Source organism: Cimex lectularius, unplaced genomic scaffold (genome assembly GCF_000648675.2).
Source record: "Cimex lectularius strain Harlan isolate CLEC.00 unplaced genomic scaffold, Clec_2.1 scaffold101, whole genome shotgun sequence".
Classification (NCBI taxonomy): Eukaryota; Metazoa; Arthropoda; class Insecta; order Hemiptera; family Cimicidae; genus Cimex; species Cimex lectularius.
Window position 1 is genome coordinate 910,039 of NW_019392806.1, and position 19,516 is coordinate 929,554.

Genomic DNA, 19,516 nt, shown 5'->3' on the forward strand with positions numbered 1-19,516 from the left:
CGATGGGGTACTTGATATTCTGTCATCGACCCTTACATTCACTCTTAACATAACCCAAATATTGCTCAAGCCCAATTCACTAATTTGGGTGACTTTCCTGCACACTCTGTATGGAGCAAAGGAATTGACCTTTCAATTAGGTGGGACACATCAAGCAACCTTTTCTCTGCATGCCAAACACATGTGAAATTTGGCCCAAAAGTAGGTGCCCATGTGTCAACCTTATATTCTTAATCGGGTGAGGATACACCTTCTCTTACGAGTCAGATCCTCTGAGGGCCACCCATCAACAGGGTCTTCTCTGTCACTGCTACTTTCTTTTAATCATATTTTTATTGCAACCTTGCATCTGAGGGCTGGATCGTGGTGGTTAAGTCCAGAGGTTGGGATGTCCAGTCATCTAGTCTGCTTTTTCATTACCCTCCAGACCTATGTGTCAGTACGTTGGCAACTACTACTGTTTTGCCGAGACGCTCCAGATCATGGTATTTCTCCAACAAAAGCATTACAAAAGGGTCGACAGAAAACAAACCAAAGTAACCATGATGAGGAAGTTGGTTCAGACTACGTAGGCAAAGCCACCATCATCTCGAATCGCCCCAAGCACATGCCAAACCACATAGTTCTGTCATGTAAATCCTACAGTGTGGACGCACCCTCACAATACATGACTCTCGCCTTCGTCAGTCTTAGTCCTGTCTGTAAAAACAAGCGAAAACCAGCATAGTACAATCTAGGAGCATGCCACACTGTCAAAAGTGCCAATGTATGGCGGAGTGGACGACTCGGACAACACGGGAAGATTTTCCAGATGAGTAGGTTCAGAAGTACCCAGGGTAGAGTTGGCTGTCCCACAAGTGTCATCTCTGCCCTCCCTAAGGCTTCGTCGAACGTATTCCTAGAGGTTGCATCCAGGTCGTCATATATTCTACTACAATGCTATTGTTTTGACTGAATTTTGATGCTTATTTCATTCCATGCACCCTCTTTCTTGTTAAGATGAGTTTATCTTTAGCATTCGACAAAAATCAGTAGCTATGAATAATTCAGATAAGTTGGTCGTCTTGGTCCATTCTAATATGCGAGACAAGTGTGATTACACGGAGAGAACCAAACAAAGCTATACATAAAAAGAGCACTAAAAAACCGATTGTTGGTCGGCCCGAAACATCCTCGTGCCAAACATTTTGCAATCTTGGCTAGGCACGAGAAAAGTTTAGCAAGTGATTTTTGTACAGTGGAAATCCAGCTTAATAATGTTACTGCGTTTCTTTCCTTCACCTCGACGGTGTCGATGTGTGGCGGCCATCTAAGCTTTTGATCAAATGTGAGGCCAAGGAAACTCGCCGACTCTACTTGTATTATCACCGCACCGCTCAGGCAGATCTGCGGAAGCCCGTGGGCCCTCTTCAGCCTGCAAAAGTGTATCAATACGGTTTTCAATTTAGAACAGCTGAATCATTTTCCTCAGGTCTTCCAGCCATACATTTATCGCTAACTCCTACCTCTGCTAGGTCTTTCCCCGAAAAGAAAAAGTCAACATACAGCAAATGTCAGACTTGTTATAGTTATTAGTTAATTATTTGTTGGGATTAAATAAATTAAAACATTATTTTAGGTTGATCTTAATCCCGTCTATTTGAAGGGAGGGCTGTTTGATAACATAATAAGCAAGTTCACCATTGGATGCTGTATTTTTAGCATGCTGACCATCGCAAAGACTGCCATCACCATGTAATCCCCCAACCCAATAAAATGGACGCTTATGAATATTTGAAATAGATTTTGTAATTTAAATTGTACAAATATAATATTATAAAGAAGTTTTATTCAAAATATACCTATTTATATTTTAATTTTAAATATATTATATATGTGTATATATAATATTTTAATTGTCTTAGTGAAATATCGATTTCCCCTTTGCCAAAAAAGGGGAATTTTTTTGGTATCAAACACAAAAAAATTAGGACAACTTCAATTCAAAAATTATAAATTAAAATTTTTTTACATCATATTTTACACAATTGTTATCTTTTTTTAATTTGTTAACAATAGGAATGCGTTTGTCTTGTATAACAGTATTTACAACCTTTGTTTTATACATCGGACATGGCATAATGTCAACTATGCCATGAATATAATGAAAAACATAAAAAAGAAGATCAGAACAGCGAAAATTTTGATCATGAGCCATCGATTTGACGTTACAGACTGGAAGTATTTCAGGATTTCCCTATGTGCAGCTTCTACATTCAGTTCTGTATCCTGCACATTTGTGTCAATCCTAAAACAAATAAAAATACAATATATAACGATACTTTTTCTACTTAAGGTAATGTTAATATCGGGTCATAAAATAAGGTCCTTAGCTTTTTTTAATTGTAAATTTAATGAAAAAACAGGTTCGTGTAAACAAATTTAATTAACAATATATGAACCGTTTATAAATGTACATTCCATGGAATTTTGTAAATCTGACCTCCCAGAACTTCTCGTGTTTTCTGCAGCCCTCAAGTGAAGTGAAATTTTCCCCTTAATACACTTTCATAGGAATAAGGTAAAATTTAGCAACGTCAGGCGGTGGGACAGCACATCCTAGCCAAACTACAACAATTTCTGGCACATCTGCAAAGACCCATGAGAAGAGCGTTATCCTGGTGGAAACCAATCCCCTAGCAATAGCCAATGCCAGTCATTTTTTATCAATTGCTGACCTTAATCTCACTCAAATTAAATAAAGCAACCCCTAACAATCCCAATACATACACCTTACTTTTTTTTTAATGTAATTTGGCTTTTGGATCTATTAACAGTGGATCACTGCGTTTTCCCAGCATTTTCCTCTCTGAACATTGTTGTAAAGAATCCACTTTTAAGCTCCAGTTTTTAATTATTTTAAAAATTGGCAGTTTACATTGCTTAAAAAAAAAAAAAATAAGTTGAGATGTAGCCCAATAAATTTTTCCGAATCAACATAAGTAAATTCCTGTAACACAGAAGGGCTTAACTACCTGGTGTCTTGGACGAGGGGCCAAATCATTTTACTATATATTTTTTCATACTATAATCAATTAAAACATCAAGAACTCTGCCGGGATCTGAACCCGGATCTCCTAGTGTGGTAAATATTAATCGGATGCCCTAACCAACATTTGAGGAACCCATCGCTTCAACAAGCATACCAGCTGTTACCAGATGTGTTGAAACACCTGTATGAGATAAAGTGTCTGTGTGGTAGAAATTATGAATGATGGAGTGAGTGCAGTGTTCAATCCTTTTTTAAAAAAGAGTTCCTACTCACAGTAAGTTGTTTTCCAATGGTCTGGATTTCGAGCCCTTAGCTCATAATCAGGTTGAAGCAAATGTTATAATGGTAAATACTGTAAGAAATTAATTATAAATTAGTGATTAAATTAATCCTTTTACTCTTGTTTTTATTTCTCTACCGCTTTGTCCTATATATTTAATTTCACAATCGTTACAATTAAGTTGGTAAACCCCGCTTTTTGCCAAGTTGTCTACCTTGTCTTTAGGTTTTGAGAGGATGAATTTGAATGGGAATTATAATATTTACCTGTGTTATAATTCCCGTTTTTCACACGTTCAAACTGAGCGCCATTAAAAAACCAGCTTCTAATTGGAACGCCGCGTTGGCGGGGGTATTGGCGGGTTCACTTTTGCAATTCATGTCAAGAGACGTGATTGTAGAAATCCTTCAACCTGATGATGAGCTAAGGGCTTGAAACCCGGATCGTTGTAAAACAACTTACTGTGAGTAGGAACTATCTTTTTCGAAAAAGGATTGTGCTGTCTGGTGTTGTTGAGTGTGGTTTATTTGTGACAAACACTTGAATATGTCTTCTTCAATAGTTAATTTTAAATTATCAAAACACCTTAAATAATACTTTTTCAGTGTGTAAGCAATAATGACAAAACATTGCTTCAAAATGCAAGTGGGATAAAACTGAATTATTGAAAAATGCTACAGACTTATTTTACAAGCCAATACAATAAAATAATTAACATTCAAATTACCTATCGACCATTTCTTCCTGTTCTTTAACCATATGAGCCAGCTGTTGAAAAATACCACCGAGTTCGACAATCGTTGACTCGATATTTTGCATTGTTTCTGCCCTACTGGTCAAATATTGGTCCTTTAAAAATACACATACAATTAGAATTAAGACAATTCGAAAATAAAAGATTTAAAAATCAAAGTAGTTACAGTCTCATCATATGAAACAAGTTGCATTTGTTTATTTGAAGTCGGCTGGCCACTCATATCTATGGTGACAGCATTATCTTCAGAGAGAAGCACAGAACCCTGAGCTCCTCCGCTGAAAACAGAATGAGGAGCAGATGCAGACACTGTCCCTTGGGAAAACTGCTCCCTTCGTTTTTTTGCTTCTTTCAGATTCTAAAAAATAAAAGTAAAAATACAACTGAGCATACAAAAAAGTACAAAATATGATTCTTACCTCAGTCCTAACTTCTAATACGTGTTTGAATTGTGATGACATGGAAGCTAATTTGGATTGAAGGGCTAAAACGATGCTGGAAGAATGCGTAAAAAGATGCTGTGCTTTCGTTTGGTTTCTAGTTTCATTTTGCCGTCTCGTTATGTCTTGCAGACGGGCTATCTGGGTATTCAGACTGCTCAGATCTTCTTTTATAATATAAGTCAATTCCTGTATTTCAGCCGGTTGATCATTGAATAAAGGCTTTCGTTTGGCCACTGAAATTTGCAAAATATAAATTTTATCAAGTTGTAGTAAAATGAACAGAATTTTTTTTTAATGAAGCTACTACACTGTAAATTAATCACAGATCAAATAAGATTTTTCGGCAGATGTAAATCAACTTTTCCAGTAATGTCAAAATATTAATTTTTTACATAAAATTTCAGCTTTTTTCTCCAGTTTTTTCAACTAACAACATCAAGTAATAGGTGTTGGCTTTATTTCTATGGTTGTATGCAATATGATCTAACTTTCACCCTGAATGCACTTAGTTTATTAACCCAACACATTTCCCCCTTTTTGGCAAATATCCTTTACTTTTCTATTGCTACTTTTTATGATGTATTATTTTATATTTTAAAGATACAGTATATAAGAATAAAAATGGTGGTATGGTTATCCTATGTGTAACATTACAATCTGCCATATTACAATTGCAATGTAAAGTAAAAGTGGGTACAAGTTTTATTTGTACTTACATAAAGTGAGTTTTTCCAGTTTCGTATACGTGCTGCTTATGTTTTTCCCAATGCCGGAAGATAGCAGCCTGAACTCCCCATAGTTTTGCAGATGTTTCGCTTTAGTTGCATCTTTTACAGCGACAGCGCGTACAATGTTCCTCCCTTGGAGAGACCGAACGGCGAGGTGGAACTCTTTGGTCCTGTCCCTCGACATTCTACTCCCGAATTCCTCTTGTTTCAGACTCGGCCGGGCTGAAATCGCATTGCCGTTTCCCACAACTGGGCCCCTCGGGCTGTCGATTTGAATCAGAGGCTGCTGCTGTTCTGATTCCGACCCACCTCGACGTCGCCTAGCTGACATTTGGTTATCTCAGCATATTTTAAAAGGTTCTACCTATAAAAAAAAGTTCAATTTAAATTAAAAAATTTAATTAATTGTCAACAAACTGAAATATTTTTAATATGATTGTTAACAGAGTGTAACAAAGATGGTTGCTTGTGCTAGTTTTTATACTTTCAGTTTATATTTTTACATTTTTATGTGTATAAGTGTAATATTCAGTTTTGTTGGGAATACACGATTAATTTAATATTATTTTTTTGTTTTTTTTTACAACATTCGTGATAAAAATTATGTGTCTATTAGCTTAAAAAGGTTCTTTTCATCTACTGCCTGCTTAGCAACCAAACACTCCAAGAGGTAAATCGTTTAAATTACACTCACTTTATTTCTCCCGATTAAACCCCTGCACGCTCTTTCTCAAATTGAAGCCGAATTTACAATAAAAACGAATAATTAATCAATTTAGCACTAATTTAAGCTAGAAGTAACTTCCACGTAATGTTAACAGTAACAGCTGGGAAGAGGGCGAGAAAGCAGTAAGCACTCCTGTCACGACCACGTTGGCCAATCCACACTGACAGAAATGCCCTCTCGGTCATTAAATAAAAATAATAATTTAATCATTGTAATAGTAAATTTATTATACATTACAATTGAAAAAAAGACATTTACTACTTGTTTTGCGAGAGTTTTAAACAGTTGGTTTTCTTAAAAAGGGCTGCACAACCAGGATAAATTTCCTCTGTCCTGTGTGTGAAAGTTTCTATGGCAACCCAAGCAGTAAAATAACAAACAAATAGTCAATTTTAAACTGGCTTTGCTTTTCAACTTGGAACTTTTCAGGTCCAAAGAAGAAAATGTGGACGATTTAAAAAAATTACATCTTGGCCAAGGTAAAATAAGCCAACAGAGCTTTTAATTTTGTGTTATTTTACCAAAGTGAAACTTCAAACTGCACTGTTTAAAAAAAAAAATTCCAACTAATAAACTATCTAATAATGATACTTTGACTTAAGATAAAAGTTTAATTTAAGAGTTAAATTATTTTTGTATTCAACATTCATGGATCAGACTTATTTTATAATTCAATTCATATATTGTATCTTCTGTAGTTTTCTAATTTAGATGGTTGGAGAAAGGAAAACCAAATTAAAACGTACAGTTCTATTTTATTGCTAACAGAATTGCCATCTACTCAGACAATCAGGCAGCATAAGGGCAATTACCGCATCAGTAGTAAAGTGTAGAGTCATTTGGGATTGCATTAAGGCCCTGAGAGACATTGGGGAAAGTAACAAATTGTATGGGTACCAGGGCAGAGGTGCAATGAAGAGGACGATAAACTGGGCAAGGAAAGTTCAATCGGGACACCTATCGGCCCTGAACCCTTGTGCAGCGGTACAAATTGTCAAAACTTAGATCCATCGGACAATGGGTTAACAGCAAGTTCTCGGTTCAATGAGAAAAGACAAAAGTTCAAGAAATATCACAGAAACTAACTGCTAAACTCCCAAGCCTAGGATATGTTAAGGCTAGAGTGATAGTAGAACTGCTGACTCTGAAGCAGCAGAAAGAAGCCTGTGTTGCATAGGCATATGCAAGCTCAAATTACTACTCCTTGAAAAAAAAATGCATGAAGGATGCATACAGCCTTATAAAGCTTTGGGTTCTGGTAAAAAAGTCTTAAATTTAACAAAAAGTCTAGACAATTATAGAAATTGCCCAATAGACCAATATTGGTCATGGTGCACTAGGTCGTAAAGAGACCAACTCCTTTTAACCATAAACCCTGCTTAGCTTTTCCTCTCCCAGGAGTAGTAAATAGTTTAAGTAGCAAGCCTTAAGTAGTAAGTCTTCACACCAAGAAAGGACATATTCCATTGCTTCTTCTTTTTCCTGGCAATATCTGCTCAGGCTTTTTTCAGCCGCTCCAGTCTATACATACATATGTCTCTGGGTTTGTGACCAGCGAGCAGTTAAACTATTATTCTAGTCCTGACACATATGCATTAGTTTCTGTGGAAGGTCTTTTGATTTTTTTGCATGCCTCTGTCCTGGGCTACATCAAACGGATTTATTTTTAATCCATTGTGTGATGGATCCACATTTTTGGCAGTTTGGTGTACCAAAAGGGTTAAGGGCCAATGGTCCTTATCAAACTTTCCTTGGTAAATTTATCAGCCTCTTGTTGCCTCTACCTTATGTGCCCTGGTGCCCAAATAATTTTGTTATTTTCCCCAATGTCGTTTTGATATTACTCAATATTTCAATATTTTAGATTTGGACCATCATCAGTGAGAAAATAACAAACCCACAAGTGTAGGCAGTCTGTGTGTTCACAGGCTTGTATACCAACATCCACCATCAACTTCACTTGTTGGATGGGTACACCCATGTTGGGTGAAATGCCAAAAAGGGATTTAAAAAAAAAAACATGTTTTCTTCTGGACAATGAATCACTGAAGATGATGAATTGCAGAGGCAATAGTCAAAATAATTATTCCCTTTTTCTAATGAACCATGAACCAAAAATTGTCAATTTATAAAAATATATTTGCCTAAGCGCTTCAAAATAAAGTACAGCAATTTTTTATGAGAGCGTTTCCAACTTGCAATTTATAAATTATTTGTATACAAATACAGTTATTAAATGCAACTGAAAGATTTTAAACAAAATTAACATAATTTTAACTGCTTTTTTTAAATTAAATTATTTATAACTTACTCTACTTTGATTCAGTTATGATAATCTTTTACAATATAATTTCAACACCAACAAATAACTTGTTTTTATATAAGTATTTATTTACTAACTAATAATATATATTTTATTTTTTTATTTATTATTTAATTTTAACTTTAAACTTATTTAATTTTAAGTTTTAAAATTTTAAATACACAAACTACTTTTAAATAATTACAACATAAATCAGATGAGTTGTCTCAATTCAGTATAGCCTCTTCAATCAAATAGCTGATCAATTTCTTAGTGTTTTAATCATCGCCACGTGCCAATTGGCTAATAATATTAGAAATTTCAGTTTTAGCAAAGATTTGAAGTATGACTGCTGTAAGCACGCCTGTTCGCCAGGCTACAAACAACGAAGATGAACAAGGATTCACACCATTCATGACAATGGAAAACCTTTTGGAAAAGTTAAAACTGTTAAACTATGACGACGAATTTATAAGAAGCCTCAAGATGAGACCTTTGAATCGGTAATTTTGATTACGCCTAATGTTGAGGATAAAAACCGTAACACTGGCCATATTTCAGGCATTATTTTGCTCTTCCATTGAATCCAGGGGAACAGTTTTTCATGTTTGTCTCACTTTCTGCTTGGTTAATAAGAAAAGTCGGGCTGAATTTCGACCAGCCACAAGAAGATGATGATCCAAATTCGACAATTGCAAGCATATTAGAAGCTCTTCGATCACTTGTAAATTGCTAATTAAGTTGTTTTTCAAATTATATTTTTTAATTAATTTTTTAGGATATCCCAGTAGATTTTTCCCCTAGCAAGTTAAAAAGAGGCTCTGGTGTGTACAATTTACAGTGCCTATCAAATTTGGCAGATAAAGCTTTGGAAAAAGAGAACTTCAAATATGAAAAGTAACTTTAAAGCTGTTTAATAATTTTATTCAGACTTAATAGATTTATTTCTACACAGGCCGATAGAGCCAATAGGCGTTGAATTGATCCAAGATGTCACAGACGTTGACAATGAACTGGAAGTCACATTGGATAAAATAGAAGAAGAAATGGCCATCGAAGATGACAGTGAATTAGACGAAGATAATGAAATGGATGTAGATGATCTATATTTGGCTTCGGTATGCTAAAATCCAGACCTATTTTTCTTATTTAATCATTAACCATTATTATTACAGTCTTACATGGAAAATAGTAAAGTAAATGAAATAATAGAAGGAAACGTTTCAAGTGAGGCTTGGAATCTAGAATTGGAAAGAGTTCTGCCTTTATTAAAAGTCTCTATAAAATCCAGTAAATATTTTGCAGGCTATGAATTTTTTTTAATGCAATTACATGAAAATTTATTTCAAGATAGTGGCGACTGGAGGTCGCATTTAGAAACAATGAAACATCATCAAAATGGGCTTAAGGAAATATCATCTTTTGTCACGACACAGCTCAATAAATTGTCAGTCGACGTCGACGATGTGATGCAGAAAATAACAAAAAGGGAAAAATTAATCAACAGCCAGTTTGAACTCATTTTGACCCAGTATCGAGCGCTTCAGGTTCACACTATCCAACTCGTATCAAATATGTGTTTGAATCAAATAAAATTTCAGGATGAACTAGCAAGTGTCAACGAAAAGTACAGAGACGTCAATGTCGGCGTTGTAGAACGTCAGAAAATGTTGAATCAGTACACGGACAGTTTAGAAGCTGTCAAACAAGAAATGGACGAAAGAGGAGCAACCATGTCAGACGGATGTATGATAAATGTTGTTTTTTCGTTATACATTTTGATTAAAATAATGTTGTTTTTTTTCTCCAGCTCCCTTGGTCCATATAAAAAAAGCAATAAAAGACATAAAAAAGGAAATTTCCGATATGGACATAAATATAGCAGTGGCAGAGCACATTATTGTAGAATCAAAGTTGAGAGATAAATCTATGGAATCTCACCTCATTCGAAGTTCTGGATTAAACTAAAAAAAAACTAATTTAACAAATATTTTGTAATAAATCTACTTTGTTGGAAAAAATTGTGTATTTACTTTGTGCAATTTGATCCTTACCAATCATCTTGGTCTACCTACCATCGCAGGTTGGTCTTTCAGAAGTGTTTTGGCATTTCACCATCTTCATTGTTGTGTCGCTAGTGATATGCTGCAAACTAATCCAGCGAGGGCAGGCAGACTATTAAATTCAAAAACGATCAAATTGGATCATAGGAGAAAACTTCAAGATCTTTATTTTCTCTAGAAAAAAATTCAAGAATGGTTGATGTATTATTTTAATATGTAAAAATATGCCACTTTAAATATACCCAAGATGTGCATTTGAAAACAAAATAAATATCAGTAAATTTAGTATTTTTCTTATCGATTATAGGCTGCTGAACTGCTTGAGTTGATCTTTGAACTTCAGTCTGAGTCCTTTTAAATAATTTATTATTAGAGTCAAAAAGTGCAAAGGTAAATAAACAAAAAAAAATGCGTTGAAAATAATTGTACAATTAATATTTATTGAAACATATACAAAAGCAGTTTTCATTAATTAACACCAATTTAGAATCCAACTTTTCCAAGTTTTGTGTTAGTTTTAGGATTAGCCGTTATGTTCTGAACGGCAACAATCGTCTCATTGATCTTTGTCTGTAAATCCCTCAGATCATGTATGTACAAGAGTCGCAGGACTTTTGCGGCCTGGTTCAAAACATAGTCGCCCATGTCGAAGCCAAGATCAGTTTCCATGATTGGAAAAGGTTTTCCCTAAAAATTAAAACAAAAAATTACATCTGTTTTTAACTAAAAGTTTTAATTAAACCGAACCTGTTTACTTTCAGGATTATCCGTACTGTTGATGCTGTTAGCCACTAGAGAACAAATCGCCTCTAACGTAACAAGATGATCCGGGCTAGGTGTCACTTTCAAAATTTTGGCAAGGCTATTAACTCCAGTCTTGAATTCTTCACTATGAACTGAAATAATTTTGTTATACGCATATATTTTTAAATGGATAAAATGTAAAACGTACAGTCAAGGTTGTCCAAAGGGTTGCTAGAGGTCACAACAGGGGCATCACTCTTACTAGCAGCTAGCAACGCAGATGTTTGTTTCTCGTATTTTTCTTCTGTAAAAATTATTTGAGATGAATTTGGAAAAAAAAATGAAAAACTGGTTGACCCTTATCCACAATACCCAACGGATAGTTGAATGTTAAACCCTCCTATAATACAGGAATTACTTTTCTTTTGTTTGTGCCTTCAATCACTAAGGGTCATTTAGGCTGGGAGTCCATGTATTGTTCTGTTATGTACATTGGAAAGAAGAGCCCACGTAGAGCAGTATTCCCCGGATGGGCAGACCAGCCCGTGCCACCCGCGGGGTGAATGGGCAAGCACCTCAGGTTTTAACGAAATCATTCCTCCTTGTATTTAAGGATGTTTTGTGAAGGATGTGGATAAAAACCATTTGCATCGCATGTAGTGAAGCCCTTTTTTATTTATTCACTGATCTTGAATATTGAATAGAATAATATGGAAAAAGTCTTACAGAGGTTTTGACCCCCCCGTACACGACATTCAATGGGTACTTGAACATTAAAACCTTTCTGTATGACAAAAAAAATCACTTTACTACACAAAACATATTTTGCATGTTGTAGTTCAGTGAACAAAACCTGGCATAACCTTAGACTTTTTTTTAATGAGGGTATTTCAACTACGAGGTTATATGAACCCTTGGGGTGCCAATGTTTTTAAAAAAAAAAAAAAATTGTAAGTATGTCAGGTTCACTGGATTTGAACCCAGGACCTTTACCTTACAGTGAAGGATGCTGTTCCTTAACCGTTGTGGCCACTGACACCCCACCCTTAGACTTTCAAATGAATTTGTAAGAAAAGAAATTCTGAAGTGGTTGACTCTCGACTCTCAGCAGGTAGTTGGATATTAAAACTCTTCTGGATGACAGAAAATACTTTACTTTATATAACCTATTTTGTCACACTAGAGGTTCTGGATTCGGATCTGGGCGTAGCATAGCACAAGAAGTATTGTAAATGGTTCTGATCCCTTGCCCATGGCATTCAACGATAGTTGGACATTAAAACTCTTCAGCACGTCAGGAATTACTTTACTTTACAAAATTAATTTTGCCACTTTACAGGTTCTAGGATTGAATCCCAATGAGGACCATAAATAGTTTAATTGATAATAATAAAAGCAGTGTAAAGCAGTTTTAAACCCTTGTCCAAGACACCCAACAGTAGTTGGTCATCAAAACCATGCTGTATCATAGAAATTACTATACTTTACAAAACGTATTTTGTCATTAGTGGTTCTGGGTTTGAAATGCAGCATAACACTTGCTTTTTTTAGATGAATTTGAAAAAAATATAAAGTGGTTGACCCTTTGTCTGTGACACTCAAAGGGTAATTGGACATGAAACCCTCTCGTATAACAGGAATAACTTTTTTATTTATTCATTTATTTCAATATTTTTCTGATATTGAATATGCAGTGCCCTTTTCTTTCTGTTTTCATCTGAAAGTTCTTTCTATTCAAATCTTTCCAGATTTCTGGATTGCCGATTGTACAGTGAGAGACTACCACACACAGGATCTACACCAGGTTCGCCAAGAAATAAAGAACTTGGCAAATTATAGTGCAAATTTGTTAACTGAATATACTGTGCGTAAAAATTACAAAACTGCACTGTCTCGCCTTGTGGGCAGTGCCATGTCAATACTTACTGCCGTCTGAGTACTCCTGACGAACTGCCAGTCCGACGATCCATTCCAGACTTTCCGGCTTGTTGTCGTAAGGTATGGGTGACTCAAGGTCTTTGCAGTATTTCTTGTAATGCTCCATCCATTGGTTTGATTTGACATCACGAAGGCCGTCTCTGTCCTCGATCTTGTACAGCCTGATGAACTGATCCTCCAGCCACAGGATGAGGTTCTTGAAATGGTTGAAATCTACAAAAATGCTCGTTTAGCATGATGTAAATATTTTTATCGCAATTATGTGTTACCGTTTATGTCGAAATCATCGGCTGAATGATAATTCAACGCTTTCAATTTCCTCTTGACCATGTCACCTTCTATGACTTTATAAACGAGCTGGCCAACTGGATATAAATAATTAAATTTCAAATCGTTTGTACACAAAAAAAAATTATTGTTGCAGAATAAGCTATCCTTCCAACCGGCTTGTTATCGGATAACCGAGAAATAACCTTCGGCTATTCTGGTTTAAGCCCATAACAGCCTGGTGGGATGTCATAAAAATTTAATTTTCTTTGGAGAACTATAAATTTTGGTAGTTACATTTAATGAACAAACAATGACGATTTTAATATTACTAAGCAATAAACGCCTACACTTTTAACTCTAGAAAAACTGCCTTTGGGTAAATATATTTAAAATGTTACAGATCACATATACTTTTTTCAGAACAGAATACTGCATAAATTGTTTATAATAACAAAAATTATACTTACTTAAAATGGACAAGATAAACTTGAAACTTAAAATTAGAAGTTGGTTTATTTGTTTTACAATATATATAGNATCTGGCTTAAGTACAGTAGCGAGCATTTGGGTCCTCTGTTCTGATTCTTGGAGGAAACAGGGTAGCATTACTTTATATTGTAGTTTTATAATTTTTTTTCCAATGGATACCAGGAACTGAAGGAGTTCCCTCCTGAGCACTGCAGCTGTACAGCTTGTTGTACTTTATCCCTGGCTCCATATTTTTGGGGGCTAGCAACACAAGTGTGAATTTCAGCCTCCGGTGTGCCGGTGTTCTTTCATCGAAGAAACACATTTTTGAAGGGGGTTGGAACAAAATTCAGGGTCGCTGAGATCTGATCCCGCTCCTTCCATTGATCAGTGCCGTGTCAATTTCTTTCAATTGCAGTCACCGATCCCCTTAGGCATCAGAAAAAGTCCAGAGGCAATGGTGGGGATCAAACCCACGACCGCGGGATCTACTAGCCGAGAGTCTGATGCCTTAACCACTCAGCTACTGTGCCCCCCCTACAATTAATAATAGTAAAAAAAAGTAAGGCAATACAATTTAAATAATATAAAAATGACATTTTGTTTTAGCCAGTATGTGGACTTTCTCCCTGAAGGGGTTGTCACTCACCGGTGTGCTGACCCTGGAATCCCTCAGGGGAGTTCACCTACACCATTATGCAGCTTGGTCAGTAGTCAGATGATAACTAAACAGGAGGATATCAAGTACAGATACAATATGGTATATAGATGGTTAATGAGCCCTGACAAGCCCAAAACATTTGCAATAAAACTCATTTCAGAAGTACACCTCGGTTTTTCAAGCTAAAATCATGCCATCAATGCATGTGCTTTAGGAAATCATAAAAGTGGTTACACTGGCAAAAAAAATCCTAAAGGCATGAAGGCCAAAGCAAATCTTGGCTAACGAAAGACAACCAATATATCAGGTCGAATTTTGGTCTTCAACACATTGGCAAATCCTTGGCTCTTCCTAGTCAAACCAAGGGGTTGGGGCCAAGGGATTCGGCCGTGTAGAATTGCAGTGAACATAACTGGACTACTGACTGTTGACTATGTTGCTTAGCATCACGAGTGAAGATAGACCCAATAAGCAACCCTATGCCAGTTCAACAGGTTCTTCGACTAGCTGGCCAACACCCATCATCAACTATAATCTTTTAAGAAGTATTAGGTCATTAACTGTCATTACTAAAATTCCTTTCTCTGGGTTTTCTTTGTATCCCAGGTAATTGCTTTGCATTCGAGGATGGTGTGGGTGGCTGTTTCTTCTTCCTTATTGCACAACCTACAAATGGGGTCATTGAATATGTGTTCTGTATTATGTACATGTTTTCTTAGAGGTCAGTGACAACAAATATTCCTATCACTCATCTGAGTTTAACTCTCCTCTAACTGTAGCAGTGATTCTGCCATCTTGGTGAAGGTTGTTTTAGCATAAGCTTGCTGTGCCTAGCACCCCTAGAATTTACCCACTTCTTTTTTTTCTTTCTATTTTGAATGTCAGCAACACTTGTGTCTTAGAAAATCTTAAAAGAGGTAACAACAACAACAAAAAAATCCTCATAAGATCAAATAGCTTAGCATGTAAAGCATGTAAAATATCACATCAAAACTAGTCAGTGGATGCATCCAAAATCTCCAGAACCTAAGGAAACACAATCCTGATGATATTTTTGGTTAATGAAAAAGCAGACATGTCCAGAGGAAGATCTGCATGTCATATATAGGCCCTGCATAATCATTCCTTAATGTCCATTTGACTAGCTTCCTTTCTCTCCTGAGTTTTCTTAGTATCCCAGGTTATATTGAGCAATTGCCTAGCACCCCTAGAGTTTATCCACTTCTCCTTTTCTCTTTTTTGAATCCATTCTGTGTTAGAAGATTGTGTTTGTGTTTGTTATCCCAAGAATAGGTTCAGGGCTTATATGTCTTGCAGATCCTTCTCCGAACGGACAGTGGGTACCCAGATATCATCAGGTTGTGTTTTCCCAGGTTCTGAAGATTTTGGTTACAATCACCGACTATTTTTTATATGATTTTTTTTCATGCTAATGCTTTTACATCTGTAATAACAAGGATTTTTTTATCAGTGAAAAAAAAATTCTAGGGCACAAGCATTGTAATATTTCAGCTTGAAAGACCAAGGTGTTTTTCCAAAATGAGTTTTATCGCTCAAGCCTTTTACAGAAAACACCTGATGTGGTTCCTACATTTGTTTTGAGCCATTGGTATGCTATATCATTATATCTGATTTTCTCCTAAATTCTTTTCCTCCTTTGAGACTTTGTACAATGTTTTAAAGGGTGTTTCCATTCAGTCCCCATCTGTAAGAATAGGAAGAAGTCTGATTTTATTAATTATTGTTGTTTGCCCCACGTGTTTAGTTCCCATTCAGTTTGATCGTTTCTTGAGCTTAAATGAGCTTTTCCTCACATAAAATTTCCAATAGATTAGGTTTAGCAGTGTTTCTAGTAATATTGACTGTGTTGTTTTCATTGCCCCTGTAATACATAGGTCTGCCAGTCTTTGATGATGCCTAATGTTTTGATAGCTTGCTTTTGTTCACCAAATTTGTTTGTTGTGATTGGTGAGCTGGAGGATAATTTGTGTCTAGCTTGATGTTGTAAGTTCAATTGTGAAATGTAGAGGGCGTGGAGCTTTGTTTTGGTTGGGACCTTGGAGAAGGGTACACAATTTCTATCTTATTGTAAACAACTTGTGTTTTTTAACTGTGTATTCTCTCAGTAACAGTTAGTTTAATTATATTAATTGTACTATTTTTCTGAAAAACTTATTAAAAAAAATGCCTTCTGCCAAAGAAATGCTTAACAAAATATTCCTAGGAGAGGTGAGATATGTTTTAATTTTTTTTTTAAATTCACACTATATTTATGTATTGTGATTGTTTTTGTTTTTTCACCGTAAAAATTATGGCAAGTACTAACAAAATAATTCAACTTTTGTTTTTACTTTTCCATCAAATGCCCTGCTAGTTTGTTTATTGTCTAAATACTAAGTATTTTCGAATGTCGTAGCACGCAGAATCTAACCAGCTTGTACCTATTTGACGTTTTTAGGTAGCAAGTGTGCACAATTATGGGGCGTTTGTCAAAATCCCTGGGATGAATGCTCAGGGGCTTGTACATCGGACTCAAATGTCAAAATGCATTGTCGACGATGCTACTGAAATCCTCCAGCAGGGGGAGAAAGTTTGGTGTAAAGCGATTAAACTGACGGTAACGATTTAGTTGATCGATTCGATGAAAGGAATAATACGATGTCCATTTGCAGGATGATGGTAAATTATCCCTCTCGATGAAAGTGGTGAATCAAGGGACTGGAGCTGACCTGGATCCGAATGGCGTTCAGATCCAGTGAGTACTTTGTATTTTGATGATTTGTATTCAAAATTGCAGTCAATCATTTTTTCACATTAAGCCAGGATGAGCAAAGAAGAATGTCTCGACCACCTCCAGGTGGAAGAAAGAAGATAGAATTAGGCGCTGTATTGAATATTAATTGTTCAAAATGTGGCACTAGAGGTCATTTAGGAAAGGACTGTTTCCAGGTAATGGATTAGAAAAATTCTAAATATTTAACTTATTTATTAAAATTATTTTCAGGATCCTAGTGGAAAAACATATGATTTAATTCCGGATGAAGATGAACCACCAGAACAAAGCTTACCTACAAAGCTTCTCGAGGAGGTGAAAAAGAAGAGTAAAAAATCAAAAGAAAAGAAAGAGAAAACAGAAAAAAAGAAGAAGAAGAAAAAGAAAAGAAAAAGGTCTACTTCAACATCTTCCAATTCATCTACTTCCTCTGAGGTAAAAAATATCAATAATAATTGATACAATAATTGAGTGTAAAGAATATATTTATTTACAGGATACTCGTAAGAGAAAGAAAGCAAAGAAAAGTAGAAAAAGATCTCCAAGCCAAAGAAAATAAAGTTTGAACTCATGTTCTTATCTTCGAAAACTTATAATAAAATATATTACTGTATAATGTATAGATAAAATATTTTATTGCCAAATAATCTGCTTTTTGTTTTAATACAAATCCATAAAAAGACTTTTTAATAATGAGATGATCACCTAGACGCAACACTGAAGATGACGAAATGCTGAAATGCATCTGATAGACAAAACCAGCGAGGATAAGCAGATAGAAATGATAGGTAATAACAAAATTACAGGTTCGTCACACCGCAGAACACAAAGAGAAATATTGCAATTTGATCACTTTCTTTGACCTTTAGTCCAGCTTGAATAAGTATTTTTTTAGGCTGAGGAAATAGTACTCTCAAATAAGGCATTGCCGACTGACGCATGGACTCTTAATAGAGAAGCGGCCTAGTACATGTGAAACATGTGATGTACAGTGCATGTACATGTGTAACATATTTTAACTGACTGTGAGCACTATAGAGCAATGCTCCTTGTTAAATAATCTTGCTGATATGTTGGCAGATAATGCAGGGATACAGGAAAACTTTTAAATTTTTTAAATCAAATATGAATAGTTTAAATTTTTTCACAAAAAAAGCCCATAGAAAATGGCATTCGAATGTGGTTAGCTTAATTTTGCAATACAGGATCTGATATGTGAATTCGGTTGTCTTGAAGGCTGCTTGGCTAACTTTTCCTCGGTTCAGAAAATTGAGTTCATATTTCAACTGTACATGTGCTCTGAGAGTGATGTGAATTGTATATATTGTGTGAAAGTTACTTAAAATACAACCATATGAATTTTGAAAAACATTTTTTTGACTTCTCGAAGTTTGTATCAGTACAAATTTTACAGTGTTGCTATTTCATCGTATGTCAGAATTTTTAATTCTTTGTAAGTAATTACAGAAAAGATTGCTTTTATAAGATTTCATTTTTAATAGTGTAATATTAAAAAAAAATAGGGTAAGAAATATTTTCCAAATACATGCTTTATGATTTAAACTGTACAAAAATATTTTTTACAGTTTTTATTTATGAATTTTGCTTTACTATCATTAATGTAATTGTGTTTTGTTCATTTTACAAGAAAATAAATCTGCACCTATCAAAAACCACCACCTAGAAGCATATGTGCTCTGATAGTTTTTCTAAAAAAGACAGATTTTGCGAGTACGTTTTATACTGTACAATGCCGTCTACTTGAGTAAAATATATTATTTGGATAATTTGCATTTATTAATTTTAGTTTATTATCATTTATGATTGATGATATCATTGTTGAAGTTAATTTTTGGACATTTTGCAAGAAAATAAATATGCACCTATCAAATCTACCAGTAAAAGCATATGTTCACTAATATTTATGTTTTAACTGTGTATATTATTTGACAGTTAATTAAAATACATTTGAATGGATTTTGAAAAACACTTTTTTTTTCACTTTGCCAATATTTGATGAAAAATGGCTTCTCAAAGTTTTTATCAATATGTATTTTACAAAGCGTTGCCATTTCATTGTATGCCAGAATTTTTAATGCTTTTTAAGCAATTATTAAAAAGATCACTTGTTTCAGATTTCATTTTTTAATTTGTATATGTAATTGGGTAATATTTAGCAAAAAAGACCCTAAAAACGATAAAAATTTATGTTTAAGTAAGCCATATTTTGCAAGTACATGCTTTATACTGTGCAAAATATATTGTAAGGAATATTATTTTAACCATTTTGCATTTATTACATTTCCCTGATTATCCATTATAATCATCACTGAT

The 19,516-nt window shown here is 34.9% G+C and overlaps 4 protein-coding genes across 7 annotated transcripts; 2 read left to right on the forward strand and 2 right to left on the reverse strand.

Moving 5' to 3' along the window:
* Positions 1-1,976: 1,976 nt before the first annotated feature.
* LOC106667734 (syntaxin-5) lies at positions 1,977-6,109 on the reverse strand. The gene is made up of 6 exons (XM_014395864.2): positions 5,931-6,109; positions 5,225-5,600; positions 4,485-4,741; positions 4,232-4,423; positions 4,039-4,160; positions 1,977-2,287 (listed from the first exon to the last, which is right to left on the reverse strand). The coding sequence occupies exons 2-6, from the start codon at positions 5,565-5,567 to the stop codon at positions 2,128-2,130; spliced, it is 1,074 nt and encodes a 357-aa protein (XP_014251350.1). The 5' UTR covers positions 5,568-5,600; positions 5,931-6,109; the 3' UTR covers positions 1,977-2,127.
* LOC106667733 (intraflagellar transport protein 57 homolog) lies at positions 5,687-10,262 on the forward strand. 3 transcript variants are annotated; one of them, XM_014395863.2, is made up of 9 exons: positions 5,687-5,906; positions 8,591-8,768; positions 8,827-8,989; positions 9,044-9,162; positions 9,221-9,383; positions 9,441-9,555; positions 9,616-9,812; positions 9,867-10,011; positions 10,076-10,262. In XM_014395863.2, the coding sequence occupies exons 2-9, from the start codon at positions 8,611-8,613 to the stop codon at positions 10,231-10,233; spliced, it is 1,218 nt and encodes a 405-aa protein (XP_014251349.1). In that variant the 5' UTR covers positions 5,687-5,906; positions 8,591-8,610; the 3' UTR covers positions 10,234-10,262. The 3 variants fall into 3 exon arrangements, with proteins under 3 accessions (XP_014251349.1, XP_014251346.1, XP_014251347.1); XM_014395860.2 differs by lacking the exon at positions 5,687-5,906 and adding an exon at positions 6,327-6,442 and having other exon boundaries at positions 10,076-10,261; XM_014395861.2 differs by lacking the exon at positions 5,687-5,906 and having other exon boundaries at positions 8,474-8,768; positions 10,076-10,261.
* Positions 10,263-10,737: 475 nt separating this feature from the next.
* LOC106667752 (RNA transcription, translation and transport factor protein) lies at positions 10,738-13,481 on the reverse strand. Its single transcript, XM_014395891.2, has 5 exons — positions 13,280-13,481; positions 12,999-13,223; positions 11,281-11,376; positions 11,076-11,224; positions 10,738-11,015 (listed from the first exon to the last, which is right to left on the reverse strand). Exons 1-5 carry the CDS (start codon positions 13,338-13,340, stop codon positions 10,812-10,814), a joined length of 735 nt encoding a protein of 244 aa, XP_014251377.1. The 5' UTR covers positions 13,341-13,481; the 3' UTR covers positions 10,738-10,811.
* Positions 13,482-13,526: 45 nt separating this feature from the next.
* LOC106667753 (nucleolar protein of 40 kDa-like) lies at positions 13,527-17,829 on the forward strand. Of its 2 annotated transcripts, none has more exons than XM_014395897.2 (6): positions 13,527-13,656; positions 16,868-17,026; positions 17,082-17,164; positions 17,229-17,358; positions 17,414-17,617; positions 17,679-17,829. In XM_014395897.2, exons 2-6 carry the CDS (start codon positions 16,913-16,915, stop codon positions 17,739-17,741), a joined length of 594 nt encoding a protein of 197 aa, XP_014251383.1. In that variant the 5' UTR covers positions 13,527-13,656; positions 16,868-16,912; the 3' UTR covers positions 17,742-17,829. The 2 variants fall into 2 exon arrangements, with proteins under 2 accessions (XP_014251383.1, XP_014251378.1); XM_014395892.2 differs by lacking the exon at positions 13,527-13,656 and adding an exon at positions 16,081-16,638.
* Positions 17,830-19,516: the final 1,687 nt, after the last annotated feature.

Bases quoted from the DNA above. Each gene is read 5' to 3' on its own strand.
- LOC106667734 (XM_014395864.2), bottom strand. From the start codon at position 5,567: ATGTCAGCTAGGCGACGTCGAGGTGGGTCGGAATCAGAACAGCAGCAG. The intron at 4,742-5,224 runs GTAAGTACAAAT...TGCAAATTTCAG, and splicing joins ACTGGAAAAACTCACTTTAT to TGGCCAAACGAAAGCCTTTA. The intron at 2,288-4,038 runs GTAATTTGAATG...TATTTGTTTTAG, and splicing joins CAGGAAGAAATGGTCGATAG to GATTGACACAAATGTGCAGG.
- LOC106667733 (XM_014395863.2), top strand. From the start codon at position 8,611: ATGACTGCTGTAAGCACGCCTGTTCGCCAGGCTACAAACAACGAAGAT. The intron at 8,990-9,043 runs GTAAATTGCTAA...TTAATTTTTTAG, and splicing joins TAGAAGCTCTTCGATCACTT to GATATCCCAGTAGATTTTTC. The intron at 9,163-9,220 runs GTAACTTTAAAG...ATTTCTACACAG, and splicing joins GAGAACTTCAAATATGAAAA to GCCGATAGAGCCAATAGGCG.
- LOC106667752 (XM_014395891.2), bottom strand. From the start codon at position 13,340: ATGGTCAAGAGGAAATTGAAAGCGTTGAATTATCATTCAGCCGATGAT. The intron at 13,224-13,279 runs GTAACACATAAT...GCATTTTTGTAG, and splicing joins CGATGATTTCGACATAAACG to ATTTCAACCATTTCAAGAAC. The intron at 11,016-11,075 runs GTTCGGTTTAAT...TTTAATTTTTAG, and splicing joins ATAATCCTGAAAGTAAACAG to GGAAAACCTTTTCCAATCAT.
- LOC106667753 (XM_014395892.2), top strand. From the start codon at position 16,594: ATGCCTTCTGCCAAAGAAATGCTTAACAAAATATTCCTAGGAGAG. The intron at 17,165-17,228 runs GTGAGTACTTTG...TTTCACATTAAG, and splicing joins CCGAATGGCGTTCAGATCCA to CCAGGATGAGCAAAGAAGAA. The intron at 17,618-17,678 runs GTAAAAAATATC...ATTTATTTACAG, and splicing joins ATTCATCTACTTCCTCTGAG to GATACTCGTAAGAGAAAGAA.